General features: G+C 50.3%; 1 protein-coding gene across 2 annotated transcripts in view; it reads right to left on the reverse strand.

Moving 5' to 3' along the window:
- MAF1 (MAF1 homolog, negative regulator of RNA polymerase III) overlaps positions 1–21,094 on the reverse strand; it is a 30,279-nt gene that overhangs the window by 8,883 nt on the left and 302 nt on the right. Inside the window, exons 1-2 of one of the 2 annotated variants that reach the window (XM_030554070.1) lie at positions 19,729–19,747; positions 4,987–5,130 (exon numbers count right to left, since the gene is read on the reverse strand). In XM_030554070.1, the coding sequence (XP_030409930.1) occupies positions 4,987–5,069 (83 nt within the window). In that variant the 5' untranslated portion in view covers positions 5,070–5,130; positions 19,729–19,747. Of the gene's footprint in view, positions 1–4,986; positions 5,131–19,728; positions 19,748–21,094 lie in introns of those variants that run through there. The other variant, XM_030554069.1, reaches the window with a different exon arrangement.

Genomic DNA, 21,094 nt, shown 5'->3' on the forward strand with positions numbered 1-21,094 from the left:
CGCAGACAGAGCTCACCCCTCACAACACCAGCACTGAGTGCTTAGAAAGGACAGGCCAACAGGAGCAGAGACATGTCCAGTACAGACACAGGGGTTGGAAATCCCCCAAGGCAGCCGTCCTGGCTCTGCCCAGAGCTACAGGGACTGCGGTTTCAGAGAGATGTAAATGTGAGCCCCACAGCATCCTGCAGAACTGCCTGCTGGGGCTGGAGCGTGCATGGGGGAGGGAGGAGTGGTGGGCTGAACAGGATCCAGCAAATATTCTCCACAAACTCTGACCAGGAACATGCCCACGAGCTGTTCCAAGGAGCTCCTGTCTGCCCCGGCACGCCCTCCACCCCACCCCCTGGCCTGCCTCGCCAGAGGTACAGAACGAGGGGCAGGAAACCCAGCTGATCACTGCAGCATCAGGATCAAAGCAGGGTTCTGCCCACACCAGGGAGTTTGTCTGCTGCCAGTAACACTGTCAGAAAAGGACTTCCCAGCCAGTGCTGGAAATGATTTGATGGCCATGCTGCACCCAGGACTGAGCCACCCCGCACACACCTCCCCCAACAGGCTCAGGCCCTCTGCACTGGCAACTAGCCAGTGTTACCTCTGGTTCAGGGGCACGATGACTGACCAGCCGTTGCCACTGACCAATCAGTTCCAGGTGCAACAGAGCAGATGCGCCGAGCAGGGCCCCTCCAGTCTTGGCTGGAACCCTCTCCTGGGAGAGCTTGTGGGTCTCATTCCTCCGGTTCAGCTGAGGTGAGGTGGAGGGATAGCTCAGTGGTTTGAGCATTGGCCTGCTAAACCCAGGGTTGTGAGTTCAATCCTTGAGGGGGCCATGGGGGAAGAACCACCACTGCCACACAGTCAGGGACAGTATTTAGTCCTGCTCGTGAAGGCAGGGGGCTCGACTGGATGACCTTTCAAGATAGACAGGAGTGGCAAGGAGGCATCACACAGCTCCCTGTGCATGGACCTGGGCTTTGCTGAGCCCACCCATGTCTTCCCAGCAGAAAGGGATGCCTGGGGGAGGCAGAAATGCAATGGGGGAGGAGCACCAAGACAACCCAGGGAAACAGAGGAGCGGGCTGGCCTGGCAGCAGCATGGGCCTTTGGGGCCATTTGGTCTTGCTCCCTGGCCCAGCTGAGGCTGGAGCACTATGGAGGCAGCCAACTGCCCCGGGGCAAAGGGAAAGAGAAAGCAACTGCTGATGGGCTCAGGAGGCTGCCAAGCCCCCCGGGGCAGGGGGAGCTGCTTTGTGGTGCCATACAGAAGAGGGGAATGGATTTGGAGTCCATTCTTCCTCCTGCGCCCCACCCCCACTCAAGAGAGGAATTAACAGTTCAGAAATCAGTCTCAGGCCAGGACTATGCCGATAAAATTAGATCTCAGCAACCCTGCTCCAGGCTGTGAAGCTTCTGTGCCTGGCATGCTGTAGTGAGGTCGGGCTAACTTCTGGTCAGGACCTGGAAGAACTCTCCCATCGACCTAGCTACCACCTGTCAGAGGGGGATTACCTCTACTGAAGTGTCCATGCCAGGGCATGGCAGGCACAGCTGCAGTGCCTTAACTGTGCCGCTGTGTAGACATGGCCTCAGAGACATGCCACTGCCAGGGCCCCAACACCGAGATCGGTCACACCTCCCATGTTCCTGGCTCCTACACGCCACTCCTTCCTGTTTGCCTTTCTATTGTGTGCGCCAACAGGCTAAGTCGTCTCACTTCTGTTTCTTGCCACTTCCTGGATGCGGTGTCTGCGCTCAAGTGGGGTGGGGGAAGGGTTGTTAGGCAGACTCGTCCACTGTCATCTGTTCATGGACACATTCCTACAGGCCCCCCTAGAAATCCTGGGCAGATGTCCCCCCGGCTCCCCTGTGAATGAGCTGCCCACACTGACGGCCTCACTAGAGCAGGGTAACTGCAGCCTCCAGTCAGTTACAGCCAGGCCCTGCCAGGGCTCTGAGCCACTGCCCAGAAGGTGAGCGGGAGCAGGAAGTGTGCTACTGGGGCTTGCAGGCAGGATGCGAGATGGTTTGCAAACCCCGACTCTTAGACTGCGCCCTCAGTTAAACCAAATCCACATGGACTAAGCCTTTCGGGAAGGGCAGGAGACCCAGTCCAGGGCAGGGCTTTCTCCCTCCCAATTCTGCAGCATGTGCTCCACCAGCAGCATGGACAGAGGCAGAGAAGACAGATATAGTTCTGTCCAGCTCCCATGGCCCCCACAATCAGCTAGAACAGAAGAATGCAATCACACTTTCCACAGGACAGCAGCAGCCTACACTACAGGACACACAAGAGCTGCTGGCCTCAGGGTCACACTGAAAAAGAAGTGGGGATTGGGGCACATTCTGGGGAATGTCTGCAGCACCCTCTCGACCACTCTGCCCTCTCTCTGGCTGCTGTCAGCCAAGAATGCCAGCTCTTTTTGAAGTGCTCGAAAAGCCCAATGCTAAGAGAGTGTGTGGAAAACACACACACCCACACACACACATCCACCATGCCTGGGCGAGCTGGGAAATGGATTCACTTGAGCCTTGTCTCTCTCAACCAGCAAAAGCAGGAACTGACCCAGTCAAGCTAACCGGGTTTCAATGCCATTTAAAAAGCCCTCAGCATGTGTTAGGGTTCTGCGAGGTGCAGTTTCATTTCACCGATGCATGCTCCAATACAGACACTGCCCGAGCCTGGGCTGGAGCCTCATGTGTGAGCAGCCACAACCAGAAACAGACTATGTGATGGAGATTCTGAGCAAACCTGGCCTGCCAGGCAATGTCAGCCAGCCCCACAGTCAATGAGAGCTCGACTCCCAAATATCACATTCCTGGCCAACTACGGGTCTCAAATAAAGCCCAAAACCTGGAATGCCGATTCAGGAAACTCCCCATATGAGCTCACCCCATGCGAGACTGCCTGGAGTCCTCGTCGGTCCAGAGAGAAAGGCAATCACCAAGCCCACAGAGAGAACTAAGGTCAGGACTGGCAATGGAACCCAGGAGTCCTGACTCCTAGCTCTTTGCTCGAACCAGTGAGCAATCAATGGGGAAGCAACGCTAGCCTGCTAAACAAAGGGGCATGTCACTGTCAGACACCAGCTGGCTGTGGGTGAGGGGCACTCTCCTACCCTCAAGCTGACCCCCTCAGGCCCACAGCACTGACCAAGGAAAAGCCCATACAGAGCTGTGATCTGGCTGCTCTGTCCTAGCGGTCTACAACTGAGATGCCTACCAGCCTAGATGCCCTAGGCTGCTGTAAGGATGAGCCTCTGCTGGGCCCAAAGAACTGCCACCACCTCCTCTTGTTCCACAACATCACTGTCCCAGCACAGGCCTTGCACAGCTCATGCTCCACAGCTGATGGGGGTGTGATAAGCACAGGCCAGTCCAGCCACTGTCTCAGCCTGGTCACACTTGTGCAGCCGGCCAAGAATGGAAGCCACTGGCTGACTGGCTCCATTCTCGCGGCTCAGAACATCCTGCCTGGAGAACAGACGTCTCTTCACAACACAGACACACCAGACTGAGGGTAAGTGAATCTCTCTCCAGTGGGTGGAACAACGCAAAGAGAGGAAGTGTGCAGGGCCAGTGAGAGCACAAGAACCAGAGCCTGGGAACCCACGGGCACTGACCTACCCCCAACCCTACACTGCAACCCCACAGCTTGCATATGTGCTGCAGAAACCTCCGCCCAAGTGTCTAGGACCCAGGTCGCTGCTCATAAGCTTGAAGAGGAGATGGACTGGCACCTCTGCTCTGCCTTCCCCACACCCACAGCTAGATGGGGCTCTGAAAGGAGACACCCAGGGGCTAGAACACAGGTGCTCAGGCTGGCCTCTGCTGAGCCAATGGCCAGTGAGTCCTCAGGTGAGTGGCCTTGGAGCAACTTCCAGCCACTCTCCCAGGCTAAGTGGAGAGAGGCCCAGCCAAGTCTCTCACATCACTGCTGTTTATGACTCCTGTAAACATGCCTGGAGAGCAAGTGCGGGATGTGCCCGGCCTCCTTCCCAGCTTTCCTCCAACAGGAGCAGGACCTCCCAGGTAACAGCAACACTGTGGCAGGCAGAGGCGCTAAGGACAGGGGAGCACAGCGGTAGCCTTTTGTTCCCACATCTGGGATCCCTAGACCAGGGGTAGGCAACCTGCGGCACATCAGCTGATGTTCAGAGGCACTCACACTGCCACTGGACCAGGGCGCTCTGCATTTTAATTTAACTTTAAATGAAGCTTCTTAAAACATTTTAAAAACCTTATTTACTTTACACACAACAATAGTTTAGTTATACATTATAGACTTAAAGAAAGAAACCTTCTAAAAATGTTATAAGATATTATCGGCACGCCAAACCTTAAATGAGAGTGAATAAATGAAGAAGTGGCTCAGCACTTCTGAAAGGTTGCTGACCCCTGCCCTAGACTGAGATGGAAGGCTCAGCCTAGAGGCACCGTGCCCTGCACTGCACTGCGTGTAAGGTGGGGTGACTGACTCCCTTCCCCTCCCACCCACTCAGAACAGAAGCAATTCTGGTGGGTGGGACTGTCACTGGAAGCTGAGGTGACGCTCCCTAGGGTGACTGTGGAGAGCTTGGAAGCAGACAGCTGAGCTGTGTGTGCCCCGAGACCCCAAAGCCCATGGCAGGTTGGAACTTCACAGACCGCTGGGCAGAGGCAAAGAGCTGTAAGGTCTACACCGTCTATTCCGCCCCTGCCCCCACCAGCAGCAGCAATTACTTGGACACACCATTCGATGCTCTTCCACTCACCCTGTCAGTACAGTGCCTAGTGCCTTGGTGACTCTAGCTTCAAGTGTTTCACTGGGGGGCTCCCTCCCAGCTGCTCCTGGCGGGGGGCCGCTCCTCAGCTGAACAGATCTCACTGCCAGAGCTATTAAGCTTGTCTGGCCCCCTTCGGGGGGGCTTTCTGCACCACAGGAAGGGCACAAAGAGAGGTGGCTCAAGTCCCTGGGGAAGCCCAGCAGGAAGCTTTGACAACACTCACCTGCCAAGGATGTGAGCATCTCCTGTCTCCACTGTCAGCTGAGAGTTTATTGCTTCAAAACTTGAGTTCTCTAACAGCTTCATTGTCCCACCTTCGGCTCCAGAGCGACTCCCACTGCCACAGCTGCTGCAGAGCTGGTACTGCCTAGCACAGAGAGACAGGTTCCATCAGCTGCCCAGCCCAAGAGCAGCACAGCAGGACTGCGGACAAGGCGAGAAGGGCCCTGATTCCTAGGGAGCCCAGCCCCTGAAGCATGGAATGGGTTTGCCTAGTCTGGCAGTGGGGTGATAAACCAGCACAAAGACAGGCAGGGGAGGCAGCGGTCAGGAGGCAGACGCCCTGCTACGTGGGACAAACAAGAACAGATCTCACCGCCAGGCAGCCTCCCAGGCTAACCCCATCGCACACTGCTGCATCGCACTCCCAGGTGACTGAGGTACCAGCAAAGGGCAAGCTGCCCTGCAGCTCTCCACATCCACCCACCCAACAGTGTCCCACCCCCAGCAATGGGCTCCTTGCCAGCATCCAGAGCTTACACTCCACAAGGGGGCGGGGGCATAAATTCCCCCTTCACACCCTAAGGCCAGTTCTCCCACCCCACCCACAGGAATCATTTCCTCCAGTTCGGCGAGAGTCTGTGCTTTGTGAAGCTACCCCTGAATCACTCAGCAAGGGGGACCTATTCCACCCAACGCTCCAATATAAGAATGGCCAGACCGGGTCAGACCAAAGGTCCATCTAGCCCAGTATCCTGTCTGCCGACAGGGGCCAATGCCAGGTGCCCCAGAGGGAATGAACAGAACAGGGAATTTCATGACAAGTTCTCCCTGTTTTAAAGCACCACGCTTCCACATAAAGGAGTCCCCTCCTCTCTAGGGTGAAAGGTCCTTTTATTATTCTCCACAGAGGCAACACTGCAGCTAAACAAAATCACCTCCATGCCCAACAGACCAATCCAAGTGACCATTGAGCGCAAACAGAGGACAATGCTTTCATCATGGCCGAACCACCAGCCCAGGCCAGGTGCACATCTGCTCCCAAGTATGCGCCCATCCCTCGCACAAAGCAGGACTGCAGGAATTTTTGTACCAGGACAGCATCTTGTGCCTAGACACTGCCTGCACTAGGATCCTAAGGGAGAGGGTCCTCACAACCAGCCCTGCAAAATCAGAGGCACAATGAGCCCTCCCATGCTCACCCCCACCCCCACATCACCACAAAAGACTGAAGAAACAGATTTGAAGGAATCACTTTGCCAACCATGTGCTACCCTGGCAGCCTCCACTCCCCATTCACCATCTGCATCAGCAGCCTCCCTGGAGCCCTCAGTGGCTGGTCCCTTTGTTCACAGTCCCTAAAAGGCCCCTTGTGTGCATCCCCCCACCCCTGCACCAACCCGATTTCCATACACCGGTGCTTTTCAAACCACGAGTTGTAGCCCACTACTGAGGAATGTCAGGCACTGGGTCGTGGTGGCTCTGGCCAGCACCGCCAACCAGGCCATTAACAGTCTCATCGGTGGTGCTGCCCAGGTAAAGAAGGCTAGTCCCTACCTGTTCTGACACTGCACTGTGCCCCAGAACCAGCCAGCAGCAGGTCTGGCTCCTAGGCATTGGGGCCACGGGCTCTGCACGCTGCCCCCACTCCAAGCACCAGCTCTGCACTCCCATTGGCTGGAAACCGGTCAATGGGAGGAGGCGTGTGGGAGGGGGCACCTGTAAGCAAGAGCCACGCAGAGCTGCTTGCGTGTCTCCCCTAAGAGCTGGACCTGCTGCTGGCTGCTTCCAGCATACAGCGCGGTCTGCGGTGCCAGGACAGGCTCCTTGCACCCCTGCTGTGCCACTGACCAGGAGTCGCCAGAGGTTAGCCCACACCCCGGTCCTCTGCCCCAGCCCTGAGCTGTCCCCAAACCTAGAGCCTCTTCCTGCACCCGAAACCCCTCATCCCTGGCCCCACCCCAGAGCCCTGACCCCCTCCTGCACCCCAAACTCCTCATCCTGGGCTCCACCGCAGAGCCTGCACTCCCAGCCCAGAGCCCTGACCCCCTCAGTCCCAGCCCCACCCTGCAGCCCTCACCCCCACACCACAACCCTCTGCCCCAGCCCTGCACTCCTCCCACACCTGAAACCCCCCATCACCAGCTCTGTTGGGCTGCAGGCATCAACAATTTTCTTCAACTGGGTCACCAGAAAAAAAGTTTGAAAACCACTGCCACACACCCAACTCCCCAACCTCCATCCATATGCACTCATCAGCACCTCCATCCCTGTCTCCAGCTTCTCCGCACCCCCTGTGGCCACTTGGTGCCCATGAACCACATGCAGCCAGCCCCACTGCAGCCCTCCCATGCAGCCCCCAGATTCTCAGAGACCAGACATCATGCCCCTATTTTCTCCACCCCTATACTGGTGCACCCCACTCCCATTACCTGCAGTGCTCGGCGCAGTGGGAAGGGCAATGGACAGTCCTCATCCCCCGGGGGGGTGTCTCTGATGGAGGCCCCCAGCCTCACTGCCCCCACTACAGCCCCTCTCTCTGTCCTGGCTCCGTCCCCCGTCTGGCTTCAGCTGTAACCAGCCAAAATGCTCCTGGAAGTGGCAGGGCAGCCCCAGCAAAGGGCCTTGGCTCCAAAATTCGCTCCCTATGGGGCCTTTAAGGGCACATTCCTAAGGGCCTTTGGTTGAGATGGCAGCTGGAGAGGGCTCTGGGTCTCACTCCTCAAGGCTGCCAGACAGAGACCTATTTCCATCTAGGGCAGTTTCACCCCGGATGGGCTATGTCTGAAGTACATGGACTTTGTTAGACTCAGTGAGGGGATCCCCAAAATCCCTGCTGGCTACTAAGGAGAAGTTCCTGCTTAAGAGCCCTGTGCCCCACCCTCTCTCCAGCTGGGGCCTGCTGCACCATCCTGGCCTGTAACAGGAGAGGTTGTAAACCAGCAGCAGCAGGGACATGCCAGGGCTTTCGGGAAGCAGTGTTCCCTTACAGGACTACTCTGGGAGGCAGGGCCATGCCACTGCCACAGATACAGGGAGCCAATCTGGTTTTAGATAGGAGTGTCGGAGATAAGCCCTTGCAGAAACGTCCTTGGGAGCAGGGAGGGGACTGAGGGCCAGCTGATAACAGAAGTAGCTAGGTGGCTGAGTCCACCCCAGGCTCCAGGGATGGAAGTGAGCTGCAGAGGACAAGCGCCAGGCTAGGGAACCCACCCACCCAGCAAGGTCAAAGGGAGGTCAGCTGTCCGCAGCCTGCAGGCAGACCCAGGCTGCGCCGCACTGCGGCTGCAGGATGTTCTTTCCCGGGCGTAACCCAGAGGGCACCACCACAGGCACATGCTCGGCACACTGACATGCTGAGCAGCCATCTGAGGGGCAGCCCCAATGGAGCCTCGGTCCCGAGGACCCTGCAAGGAACAGCCGGCCTCCAGCCCCAGCATTACAGTGGGCCACAGAGCACCAGATTAGGGAAGGGCAACAGGTGGCCTCAGTGCAGACACTCCAGGATGCAGCAAGCACCCTACAGCTCCCTGCCCCACACTAACGCTGGCTGCCCCAGCAGCTAACAGCCTCCCAAGGTGGGATGGGGAACTCTTGCAGACTCTCCTTACTGCGACAGCTGCTACCTACACAGGGGTCAAGCCAGGGCGGAAAACAAAAGTCCCCAGGAACCTCAGTTCTTCCTTCTGAGCCCTTGGATTTCCACAGACTTGTCTCTTCAGACTCACGTGGATGCAGACACCCCATCAGTCCCCGACAGGGGTAATCCTGCATTTCCCAGCAGTGCCTGGATCGGTCCTACCTAAACTCTTCCTAATGGTGCCAGTGGAGCTTGGGCAAGAGAAGAAAGGAACGAGCCCCTGTGGAAGGGAGGACAGACTTCCAGGTGGAGAGAAAGCTGTTAACTGAGCATGAAGCACCAGAGCTCTAGTGATCACAAACATTCACACTGGTCTGGGACTAGTTTGGTCCCTGGCTCAACAGAGGTGAAACAGGAAAGGGAGCTCCCCCATCACTCAGCAGCACCATCTGGGGGAGAGTCACAAACCACGGCATATGCTACATCATGGTTCCGATTGCAGGAGCACCACCCTGACTGTCAACCCCAGGAGCGGGGAGAGTCATGCGGACCTACAACCTGATCTGGGACAGACCGTGAGAATGGTTCCTGCAGGGCAGGCAGGAAGGCAGCATCAGCCTGGACAAGAGCAGACGTCCCCTTACTGTGACAGCTGCTACTGCAGGGAACAACCATAACAAACAGTGAGAATGTTGCAGGCGAGACACCGCGGCCTCGAGGACGGAGAAGATACTTGGGTAACATTGCTACATTAGTGCACAGAGACCCCAACCACTGTCAGAAGATAGGATATTGCGTTAGATGAACCACTGGGCTGACTCAGCATGGCCAGTCTCATGTTAGCCATTTTGCACAGTGTCACACTGAGACTCATGCTCAGGTGGTTGTCCACCATGACCCCCAAACCCTTTTCAGAGTCCCTGCTTCTCAGGATAGAATTCCCCACCCTGTAAGCATGGCCTGCCGTCTTTGTTCCTACATGCAGACATTTACATTTAACCTGTTAAATCACTTATTGTGTTGCATCCAGCTATCAAGTGACCCAGATTTCTCTGTGTCAGTGACCTGTCCTCTTCATGATTTACTGCTCGACCAATTCTTCCAGGTCATTGATAAAAATGTTAAACAGCATGGGGCTAAAAACCTTTCCCTTGAGGGCCCCACTAGAGACAACCTGCTTGATGGCGATTCCCTCTTTACAATTACATTCAGCTGGCCAGCTATTAATCTGTTTAATATGTGCCTTGTGAATTTTATATCATTCAGGGTTTTTTCCATCGGAACATTGGGAGGTACCGAGTCAAACACCTTACAGAAGTCTAAGTATAGTACAATAACAATCTTATCTCATCAAAACAAGATGTCAAGTTAGTCCGGTATCTATATAAGCCCATGTTGATTTGTGTTAATTACATTACACTTCTTTAGGTCATTATTAATCAAGTCCACATCAGCCGCTCCATTATCTTGCACAGGATCAATGTCAGGCTGACAGGCCTATCACCCTGGTCACCCTTTTTAAAAACTGGCCCAACATTAGCTTTCTTCCTACCTCATGCCCCGGTGTATACCTTTGGGTGCTCATGCTGCGAACACTTGCCCTCAGCTGGGTTAAGGAACATGGTGCTTAAAACACCAGCAGACACCTGGAGACCTGCTTACACTAACTCTCCAAACACTGACACCGCATTCATGACAGCAGTGGAAAGTCTAGCAAAAACATCCTAATGTGTACACAGCCTCGACCTGCAGGTGAAAGCCAACCCTGATCCCAACACACAGGAGGGGGAGGGAATCCTGGACTGATAAGCAAACAGCAGAGTAGAGCTTTTATAGTCTTGAGTCCAGAATAGCATCTGTCATCTGACTTAGATTCCAGAAGACTGGACAAGGGCAAATATAGTGCCCATCTATAAAAAGGAAAAATCAAAACAACCCAGGAAACTACAGACCAGTTAGTTTAACTTCTGTGCCAGGGAAGATAATGGAACAAGTAATTAAGGAAATCATCTGCAAACACTTGGAAGCTGGTAAGGCGACAGGGAATAGCCAGCATGGATTTGTAAAGAACAAATCATGTCAAACCAATCTGATAGCTCTCTTTGATAGGATAACGAGCCTTGTGGATAAGGGAGAAGTGGTGGATGTGGTATACCTAGACTTTAGTAAGGCATTTGATACAGTCTCACATGATATTCTTATCGATAAACTAGGCAAAGGCAACTTAGATGGGGCTACTATAAGGTGGGTGCATAACTCGCTGGATAACCGTACTCAGAGAGTAGTTATTAATGATTCCCAATCCTGCTGGAAAGGTATAACAACTGGGGTTCCGCAGGGGTCTGTTTTGGGACCGGCTCTGTTCAATATCTTCATCAACGACTTAGATGTTGGCATAGAAAGTATGCTTATTAAGTTTGCAGATGATACCAAACTGGGAGGGATTGCAACTGCTTTGGAGGACAGGGTCAAAATTCAAAATGATCTGGACAAAGTGGAGAATGGTCTGAGGTAAACAGGATGAAGTTCAATAAAGATAAATGCAAAGTGCTCCACTTAGGAAGGAACAATCAGTTTCACACATACAGAATGGGAAGAGACTGTCTAGGAAGGAGTATGGCAGAAAGAGATCTAGGGGTCATAGTGGACCACAAGCTAAATATGCGTCAATAGTGTGATACTGTTGCAAAAAAAGCAAACATGATTCTGGGATGCATTAACAGGTGTGTTGTAAACAAGACACGAGAAGTCATTCTTCTGCTCTACTCTGCACTGGTTAGACCTCAACTGGAGTATTGTGTCCAGTTCTGGGCACCGCATTTCAGGAAAGATGTGAAGAAATTGGAGAGGGCCCAGAAAAGAGCAACAAGAATGATTAAAGGTCTTGAGAACATGACCTACGAAGGAAGGCTGAAGGAATTGGGTTTGTTTAGTTTGGAAAAGAGAAGACTGAGAGGGGACATGATAGCAGTTTTCAGGTATCTAAAAGGGTGTCATCAGGAGGAGGGAGAAAACTTGTTCACCTTAGCCTCTAAGGATAGAACAAGAAGCAATGGGCTTAAACTGCAGCAAGGGAGATTTAGGCTGGACATTAGGAAAAAGTTCCTAACTGTCAGGGTGGTTAAACACTGGAATAAATTGCCTAGAGAGGGTGCGGAGTCTCCATCTCTGGAGATATTTAAGAGATTAGATAAATGTCTATCACGGATGGTCTAGACAGTATTTGGTCCTGCCATGAGGGCAGGGGACTGGACTCAATGACCTCTCGAGGTCTCTTCTAGTCCTAGAATCTATGAAGTCTCTGGGCGATGCTCTGGAACTGCTCCCCACAAAGCCAGTCAGAACTTTGGGGAGCCTCCTCTCCCTTGGAGCAGACTGTCTGCAGGGCAAGAAGCTCACACAAATTCACCTTCCTAGATCTGATCTTGGAGCATTCAGCATATGCTGCCCCCCCCCCCATGCGCTTCCTACAGTGAGTCTGCCCAGGTGGGGTCCTGGGGAAGCCAGAGGGTCTTGCACGCACCTCCACTTCACAGTCAGACATGACTCATGGCCAGCCAGTAAAACAGAAGTTTATTAGATGACAGGAACAGGGTCTAAAACAGAGCTTGTAGGTACACAGAACGGGACCCCTCAGCTGGGTCCATTTTGGGGCCCAGAAATCCAGACAACCCCATCTGCCCTCACTTCCTATCCCCAGCCAGCTCCAAACTGAAACTCCCTCCAGACTGTTCTTCTCTGCTGAGTTCCCTTCCTGGGCCAGGAGGTCACCTGACCTCTCTGTTCTCACACCTTTAGAATCCCTTTGCAGGGGGGAAGAGCCTAGGCCATTAGTTGCCAGGAGAGAGAGTGTTGGCCAGAAACTGAGGCACCCACACAGTATTCAGGGAAACATTAAGAACATTCCTACTTCGTCATAGCATCCCAAGGGTTGCTTGAGATAACTAGGGGGCAAGCATAGGATGCTATGTTTTATTTTGAAAGCATTTGGTGGCTCATGCAATGGATCGGCAGGGAAAGGATACACTTCCAAAAGGCTTGCTAGTTTAGCCAATCTCATGAAGCTAGTGAGAGACATGGCATCACCACAGAGAGAAATCCTAGGTCAGGGGTAGGCAACCTATGGCACAGGTGCCAAAGGTGGCACGCGAGCTGATTTTCAGTGGCACTCACACTGCCTGGGTCCTGGCCACCGGTCCGGTGGGCTCTGCATTTTAATTTAATTTTAAATGAAGTTTCTTAAACATTTTAAAAACCTGATTTACTTTACATACAACAATAGTTTAGTTATATATTATAGACTTCTAGAAAGAGACCTTCTAAAAATGTTAACATGTATTACTGGCATGCAAAACCTTAAATTAGAGTGAATAAATGAAGACTCGGCACAGCACTTCTGAAAGGTTGCCGACCCCTGTCCTAGGTCATGACGCTAACCTTATTCAAAAGGCCTTTGTTTCAGTTCTGGAGGTGTAGTTATACAAGATTTTGTAGCTCCGCAACACCAGGCAATGATGATTGAGCAGCAGAGTTCTGGACGTTGGGACCTGAAGGAACACGGACTTCACGTGACCGTATCCGGTCTCCAATGCTGACCCGTATGCATTGCTGCAGAAGACAGAGCAAGAACCCTGCCCAAGACAGTTGGGGAATAATCTGCCCAAAGGTGAAATTTCTTCCTACCTCCTAAGTGGTGGAATATGCTCAGAAGAACAAGGCTTTAGAGCCCCCATTTTTTTCCACAACCACAAACTGCATTCAACTGCCCCATGGGCTGAATCTGGCCAACAGGCTGCACTTCAGCTATTCCCTGAGTTACCATAAACACAGTCATCCAAGCACAGAGGGACTGGGTTAGCACCTGGAAAGGCTGTATTGGCCAGGTGACAGAGCATTACAGAGACACTTTGGCTGTTAAGAGGAAATAAAACATGGGATATCATTAAACAATTACAACCCATACTTGATAAGGAACAAATTCTGGCCGAAAATTTTCCTGAACCTCCTCTTCTGGCCTTCAAACTACTCCTCAACACCATCAGAAACAAGCTCCCCACAGACCAGGACACACTGATTCAAAGTGGAACCAGACCTGGCCAGAACAACCGATGTAAAACCTTCAGACATACTTCCACTGCTATGATGATCAATCTTCCTAGAACACACCTTTCAAGATCAATGCTTATCACAACATGCGTACACCTTATCCAGTGCACTGAGTGCCCCAACAACAACTGTGTGCGTGAAACCAGACAATCAAGTTCTCGAATAAACTTGCACAGGAAAATGATAGAAAGACAAAAGACATCATATCACCCATGGGTGAACACTTCACAACACGATCACTCCATGTCTGACCTTTCAGTCTTTCTCCTCAATGGAAACCTGCACACCTTCCAAACAGAAGCCTAGGATCTTAAATCCATAACTCTGCTAGACAATAAAAATCATGGGCTGAAGAGAGACACTGGATTTATGGCTCATTACAACAACATGTAATCCACTAACCTTCCTTTTCCTCTGACCGCAACAATATCCAATGATCTTCGCCTTGAACGGTCTTTTACAACACGTGTAAGCTCCTTAGTTATCAGTTTAAACTGCTTTTTAATGAAAAATCTCAGATTACAGGAAAAAAATTTTTTGATTTTCATCCTACCTTTGTATCATTCAAAGATATAAAATAACTTGTTTTATTAGGAAAATACATATATCTCATGCAATGTATTTTATTTCAATAATACATTAGTCTGTGTGTATATGCAAAACTGCCTATTGAAGTAAGGCTAGAAGATACAAACAAATGGGCACACACGCAAGCTCTGAAGTGTGTGCACATCTGAACGTACTGATGGATCTCATACCCACCACGTACACATTTCAAGTTATTAGCAAATAATGGTTTAAAGATCTGACATGCTAAATAAGGAACAAAAATCTGTATCAGAATACATTTCAGAACACAAGGAAGTATTCAAAAGTTAAAAAAAAAACAACAGGAGAAAAGGACAAAGTTGAGTGAATGTGCTGCTAATGGTGTGGTCCAATTATTACATTTAAATATTTATAGGCTAATAGTTATAAGTCTACAACAGTAATCTGTTTATTCAAATGAAAAGTTTTATTTGGGGATTAGAGATGTATTGTTTTCTTAAACTCAAGAGGTGGCATTAGTTTTGAGTTTTTGTTCTGCAGCAAATCATACTGAATCCCACTCATCAAAGCATCAATCTCCTCAATACTTCCCCTCCCCGTCCTTCCATCCACCAAAATAAACCTCAATATTTACCAATAAAAAATAACAGTTTTTTCCACCAATTTTCACTTGTTTTTGTTGTTGTAGTAATAAACACCAATAAACTCACAGGGAATAAATAAAATAAAAGCTGAAAACCATGGACCCTAAATATGTGGTAACTACTTATGCTAATATGTTCTACCTTATATTGAGCAGTGATGCTCCCAGAGTATCTTTTCTAGACCCAAAGAGCTCTGTGTAGCTAAAAAGCTGGTCTCTTTTACCAACAGGAAAAAAAAAAATACTGCCTCATCCACCTTGTCTCTCTCGGAGGAAGTAAGTGAGAGCAAAAAACTCTTTGGAAGGTAAAATTTGAGAATGAGCAATTCGTGCCTAAGGCACAAAGAGGCTAAAAATATTTGTGGGCAGAGTCCCAAAAGGAACCTTTGAGCTCTGGGCTCACTGCACAGACCAATTAGCCTCCAGCCACGGAGATATTTAGCTGCTGACAATAAAGCAGTTGCCCTGCTCCCCACCTCAGCAAGGTCAGGAAGCCAGGCATATAGCTGGCCGTAAATACGGTACCTGAAGAACTAGTTTCTTTTTCTCGCTGGTCTTGGTAAATCCCTTCTCTGGAGAGCAGCTGTTCCTGCACCTCCTAAAGAACCTCTGCTTTAATTTAAAATGATTAGAATCCAATCCTCAGCTCTCCTCCAGCAGCACAAAGCTGCCACCAGCGGAAAATTCCCCCAGCATGGGGAAATCCTCAGTTGGTGCAGTTATCATCACAGTTCCTATGCCCATCTCCCAGCCCCTGTCCTGGAGAATGGGGGAGGCCAGGGCATCAGTCATCCCTAGTTTCAGGGCCCTTCACTGATAAGAGCAGCCATGTTAGTTCCATTCTGCTGCTAGAGAAGTGCTCCTGAGGCAGAAGAGGCAAAAATGCTTCTGTCTCTGAGGAAAAGTGAAGATGTCCAGGCCAGAGGAACAGATGGGATTCCAGCAACCCTGCACTGAACTACGGGGGGGAAAAAGACACGGACTAGTGGGACTATGACCCACTTCCACAAGTTTCTGAAAGAACCTCACTCAGTTCATTCTGCCACAATAGAAAGACAGCGAAGAAAGTACCTCCCTCAGGTATTGAGGGAGTTAGGGCTCCCTGCTATGAGGACCATTTATCCGTAGTAAACAGGGACAGAACAATCAGAAGTGATCAAAAGCAGGAAACATTAAGAATTAATAGTTGGAAATGCTTCCCAAAAATGACCAATTAGGTAATGGAACAGGAAACTAATAAAGGTCACATGATCACTATCTTGCTACATGACTAGACATGTAGTTGATGCAGGAAGCTAAGAAAAATGGTTCTACAGTGAGGCAGGAGTGAGACTCTGAGCTAAGAGAAATTCTACCGTCCAAAAAATATCTTTGCAGTTCAACGGGCTACGTTAGTGAAGCATTAAGGCTGAAAATCTCACATCTGAGAACTTGGTCAGCTGTGAGAGAGCAGGATCTTTTATGACCTCAGTAAGAGAGCAAGAAAGAGAAACAGCGTGAAACTGAAATCAAGTCACCTCTAATTCAAGTGTTTTGTTAAACTTGCCATGAAATGTGAGTGAACATTTACTGTAGATCCATTTTGGGGAGCTGTAAGCTCCTAGCCCAGAAGTCTGCAGTAGTTTTTCATATCTGAGCACCAGGAGCATGTCATGGAGTTTGTACCGGCACTGAGTTACCAGATACTGAATAATAAAAAAGAGACAGGGAGGAAGGTGGGGAAGCAGGACCAATGCCTCTCATTCTGGGCAGATGGCAGTCAGAGCCATTGTCCAGACTGTGTCAGCAAAAGATACCATCTGCTCGGACACCAAGAGATTCATGAGCAAACTCATGGGCAAAAGGGAAACAATGAAAGTTAACCTCATACAGGAATGGACAGAAGCCAAACCCTGACAAAGTCAGGTTAGCGAACAGCCCAACTGTGACTAGACAAGCCCACAAAAGGTAGAAAGCAAAGGGAACATGTAAGTGTTAGAGAATGGGTAAAGGCATAAATATCAGCCCAGTCTAGCCTCTACTTTCAGTCCATTCCTGTTGCCTGACTGATCTGACAGGAACTGCTCTTGTGGTTTCCTGATACCAAAATGCACTGTTTGGACTTCTTGCTTTTCAGTACAGCTGTTGCTCATCAGAACAGGGACTCCTCCTTCCCCCACCACCTGGACTCCTTTCATCCCAAATCTTCAGATAGCTTGTCCAGAATCAGGAATAGCAGAAGGTGCCTCCAAATGCAAAACAGATGATTTAGTTACAGTGAGCAAAACTCTGGAGACTCCCAAGATAGGAACTCGGAAGAACCTAAGCGCTACCCTGTTTGGTCAGACCAATGGCCCTTCTAGACCAGTATCCTGTCTCCAAGAGTAGTCAGTACCAGAGCATCAGGGGACATTTACAGAACAGGGCAGTGGAGATCCACCTATTCTTCCCCTCCTGACTGGTAGTCAGAAATTTAGGGTTGCATGGAGCATGGAGTTGCAATCCTGACCATCCTGGCTAACAGCCATTGCTGGCTCCACTAACTTTATCTAGATCTTTTTTTTTAACCAAGCAGTTATACTTTTGGTCACCATAACATCCCATGGCAGTAAGTTCCACAGGTTAACTGTGCAATATGTGAAAAAATAATTCCTCATTTATATTAAACCTACTGCCTATTAGTTTCATCAGTTGACTGCTGGTTTTTGTCTTGTGGGAGAGAGTAAACAACACTTCTCTATTCACTTTTTCCACACCACGTATGACTTCCCTCGCCTCCCTGCATCATCTATTTTCTAAGATGAACAGCACTAATCTTTTTAGTCTCTCCTCATATGGAAGCTGTTCCATACTCTTAATTTTTGTTTTCCTTCTTTTAACCCTTTCCAATTTCCTTTTTGAGATGGTGACCAAAAGTGGACAAGAATTCAAGTGGTGTGTGCACCATGAATGTACATCGTGGCATTATGGTATTTTCTGTCTTATTTTCTATTCCTTTCCTAATAGTCCCAAACATTCTCTTGGCCTTTTTGACTGACACCGCATATTGCGCTGAAGTTTTCACAGAACCCTCCACAATGACTCCAAGATCTTTTTCTTGAGCAGTAACAGCTAATTTAGAACCCATCATCATTATATATGTGTAACTGGGATTATTTTTTCCAATGTACGTTAATTTGCACTTCTCAGTATTGAATTTCATCTGTCATTTGGTTGCCCAGTTACCCATTTTGTGAGATTCTCCTGTAGCTCTTTGCAGTCAACTTTGGACTTAACTATCTTGAGTAATTTTATATCATCTGCAAAATTTGCCACTTCACTGTCCACTTTATTTTCCAGACCATTAATGATTATCTTGAACAGCATAGGTCCCAGTACAGAGCCTTGGAGGATCCCATGGTTTACTTCTCTCCATTGTGAAAACCGACCATTTACATTTACTCTTTGTTTCCTATCTCTTAACCAGTTACTGGTCCAACTGAGAAGAGATTCCCTGTTACCCTAGGACTACTCAGTTTCCTTAAGAGCCTTTGGGGAGTGACCTTGTCAAAAGCTTTCTGAAAATCCAAGTACACTTTATCCACTGGATCAGCTTTATCCATGTGCTTGTTGACAACCTCAAAGAATTCTAATAGATTAGTGAAACATGACTTCCCTTTACAAAGGCTATCAAATTGTGTTTGTGTCTGCCTAATAATTCTGTTCTTTACTATAGTTTCTACCAATCTGCCTGGTATTGACATTGGGCTTACCAGCCTGTAAGTGGCAAAAAACCACTGCTAAAGCCCTTTTCAAAAATTGGCATTACATTTCCTACCTTCCAGTCATCTGGTACAGAGGCTTATTTCAGAGACAGGTGACATACTATAGCGAGTAGTTCTGCAATTTCAAATGTGAGTTTCTTCAGAACTCTTGGGCAAATACTATCTGGTCCTGAAGACTTAAGGATGCGAGTGTGTCACAGAGGTCACGAACTCCGTGACCTCCATGACTTCCGCACCGGCCACTGCTGGGGCAGTCTCAGGCCACCGCACCCTCCCCAGCAGCAGGAGGAGTTTGAGTGGGGGGCTCAGGGCTGGAGGTCGAGGCATGGGATGGGATGAGGGCTCTGGGCAGCATTTACCTTCGAGGGGCTCCCCAGAAGCAGCGACATCCTTCGCTCCTAGGGGCAGGCAAGGCCATGGAGCTCTGTGCACCGTCTTCACAGCTCCCATTGGCCACAGTTTCCAGCCAGTGGGAACTGCGGAGCTGGCAGTCAGGAAGGCATGCCTCTGCCTAGGAGATGAAGGATGTTGCCACTTCCAGGGAGGTGCGGAGCCTGGTAGGGAGCTTGTCAGCCCCGCCAACCCGCCCCCAACCAGCACTGCGGGTCCCAGGCTGTGTAGCATTGCCCCACCCCCCAACACCACTGTGGGTCTCAGGCCATCCTCCAGGCCCAGCACAGGTCCTGGGCCCACCTCTCAGCCACTCACCTCTCCCCAAGCAATCACATTGCCCCCCTCCCCTGAGCACCTCCAGGATACCCCCCCCTTCCCAAGATTTAGTCAGGGGTATATAGAACAAGTCATGGACAGGTCACGGGCCGTGAATATTTGTTTACCATCAGTGACCTGTCCATGACTTATTAAAAATACCTGTGACTACACCTTATTACTATTTAATTTAACAACCAGGCCATGAACTCAATCAACCAGGGATATCTCTGAGCCAACAGTGTCATAAAATATACCATATACCTTCCATGTGACTAAGCCTAATTACAGGCACTGCCCATCCAGCGATTTGTCCCAGACATGCCTTAGGTGTGTTCATTGGTAGTAAATGAAGGATTGCTCTGCCCACAGTAACAGAAGTGGCGACCTAACAAGAATGCTGCCCAACCTCAATACCTGTTGTGGAGAAGGTGTCAGAAGAAATTGGTTTTGGTAGCTGATGTAACAGGTAGGAGAACACTTCAACCTCCCTGGCCACACTACAGCAGACCTTAAGGTGGCCATACTGCAGCAAAAAAACTTCAGGACCAGACTTCAAAGAGAAACTGCTGAGCTTCAGTTCATCTGCAAATTTGACACCATCAGCTCAGGATTAACAAAGACTGTGAATGGCTTGCCAACTACAGAACCAGTTTCTCCTCCCTTGGTTTTCACACCTCAACTGCTAGAACAGGGTCTCATCCTCCCTGATTGAACTAGCTTCATTATCTCTAGCTTGCTTGCACATATATACCTGTCCCTGGAAATTTCCACTACTTGCATCTGACGAAGTGGGTATTTACCCGCGAAAGCTCATGCTCCAAAATGTCTGTTAGTCTATAAGGCGCCACAGGATTCTTTGCTGCTTTTACAGATCCAGACTAACACGGCTACCCCTCTGATACTTAACAGGTACCCTGTCTCCCTAGAGGCAAGAGCCTTATCTTACCAAGAGACAGAGCACAATTCTTTGGGACAGGGGACTGGCAGTATTTAGGCTGGGAGAATACTTTTCTCCTGTCATCTAAGATTTCTGAGGCATGCAATACTTTGTAGTTGAACTTTAGAGCCTGCCTATCTAGCCATAGAGATAGGGAATCAGCTAGCCTGGTGATAGGGCCACATAAATACCCAACAAATCTTCACTTAGTATCTGAATAATCAAGTGTAGCTAATAACTATCCTTTAATGTATGTTTTCCCTCTCTCTGTCACTTACCAATAAAACCTACTCTTGAGACAAGTGGAATTGGTTCATGGATACTGTCCGTGGGGGCGGCTGTTGTGGGCAATGCTGAGATACTGACCCCAAGGATAGTACGATCCAGAGTGAGTGCAAATTTCACTGCAGGGTGGCAGGCAGGGGTGTGAGACCTCCCACCCTAACAGTGCCACAAGATCCAGCACTGAAGCCCTGTTTGAGGCACACCTCCAAGCAGGCAGCCCCATAACTCCCAGCATGCAATGCTCCGTGCCACCCTAGCACCCCGCCACACACACCGGGAGCTCCCCGCTGCATGCTGCGCTCCATCCCAGAGTGCAGCGCTTGGGGCCTGGAGGGCTGCAGCTCCCACCACGCAAGGCTCCAGCCCACTCCCTACAGGGGTGCAGCCCCAGGGGACCACACCTCCCATCATGCACCACGCCATGAGGCCCTGGAACACGCCCATGGGAGGGGGGGTGGCGGGTGCACCTGCTAGCGCGCAGTGCGTCACCGGGGCCTGAGGCCCAGTGATCAGACTACAACTCCCAGCATGCAAAGCGCCGCCCTGTCCCATGTGGCG

The sequence above is a fragment of the Gopherus evgoodei genome, chromosome 2, assembly GCF_007399415.2.
Source record: "Gopherus evgoodei ecotype Sinaloan lineage chromosome 2, rGopEvg1_v1.p, whole genome shotgun sequence".
NCBI lineage: Eukaryota > Metazoa > Chordata > Testudines > Testudinidae > Gopherus > Gopherus evgoodei.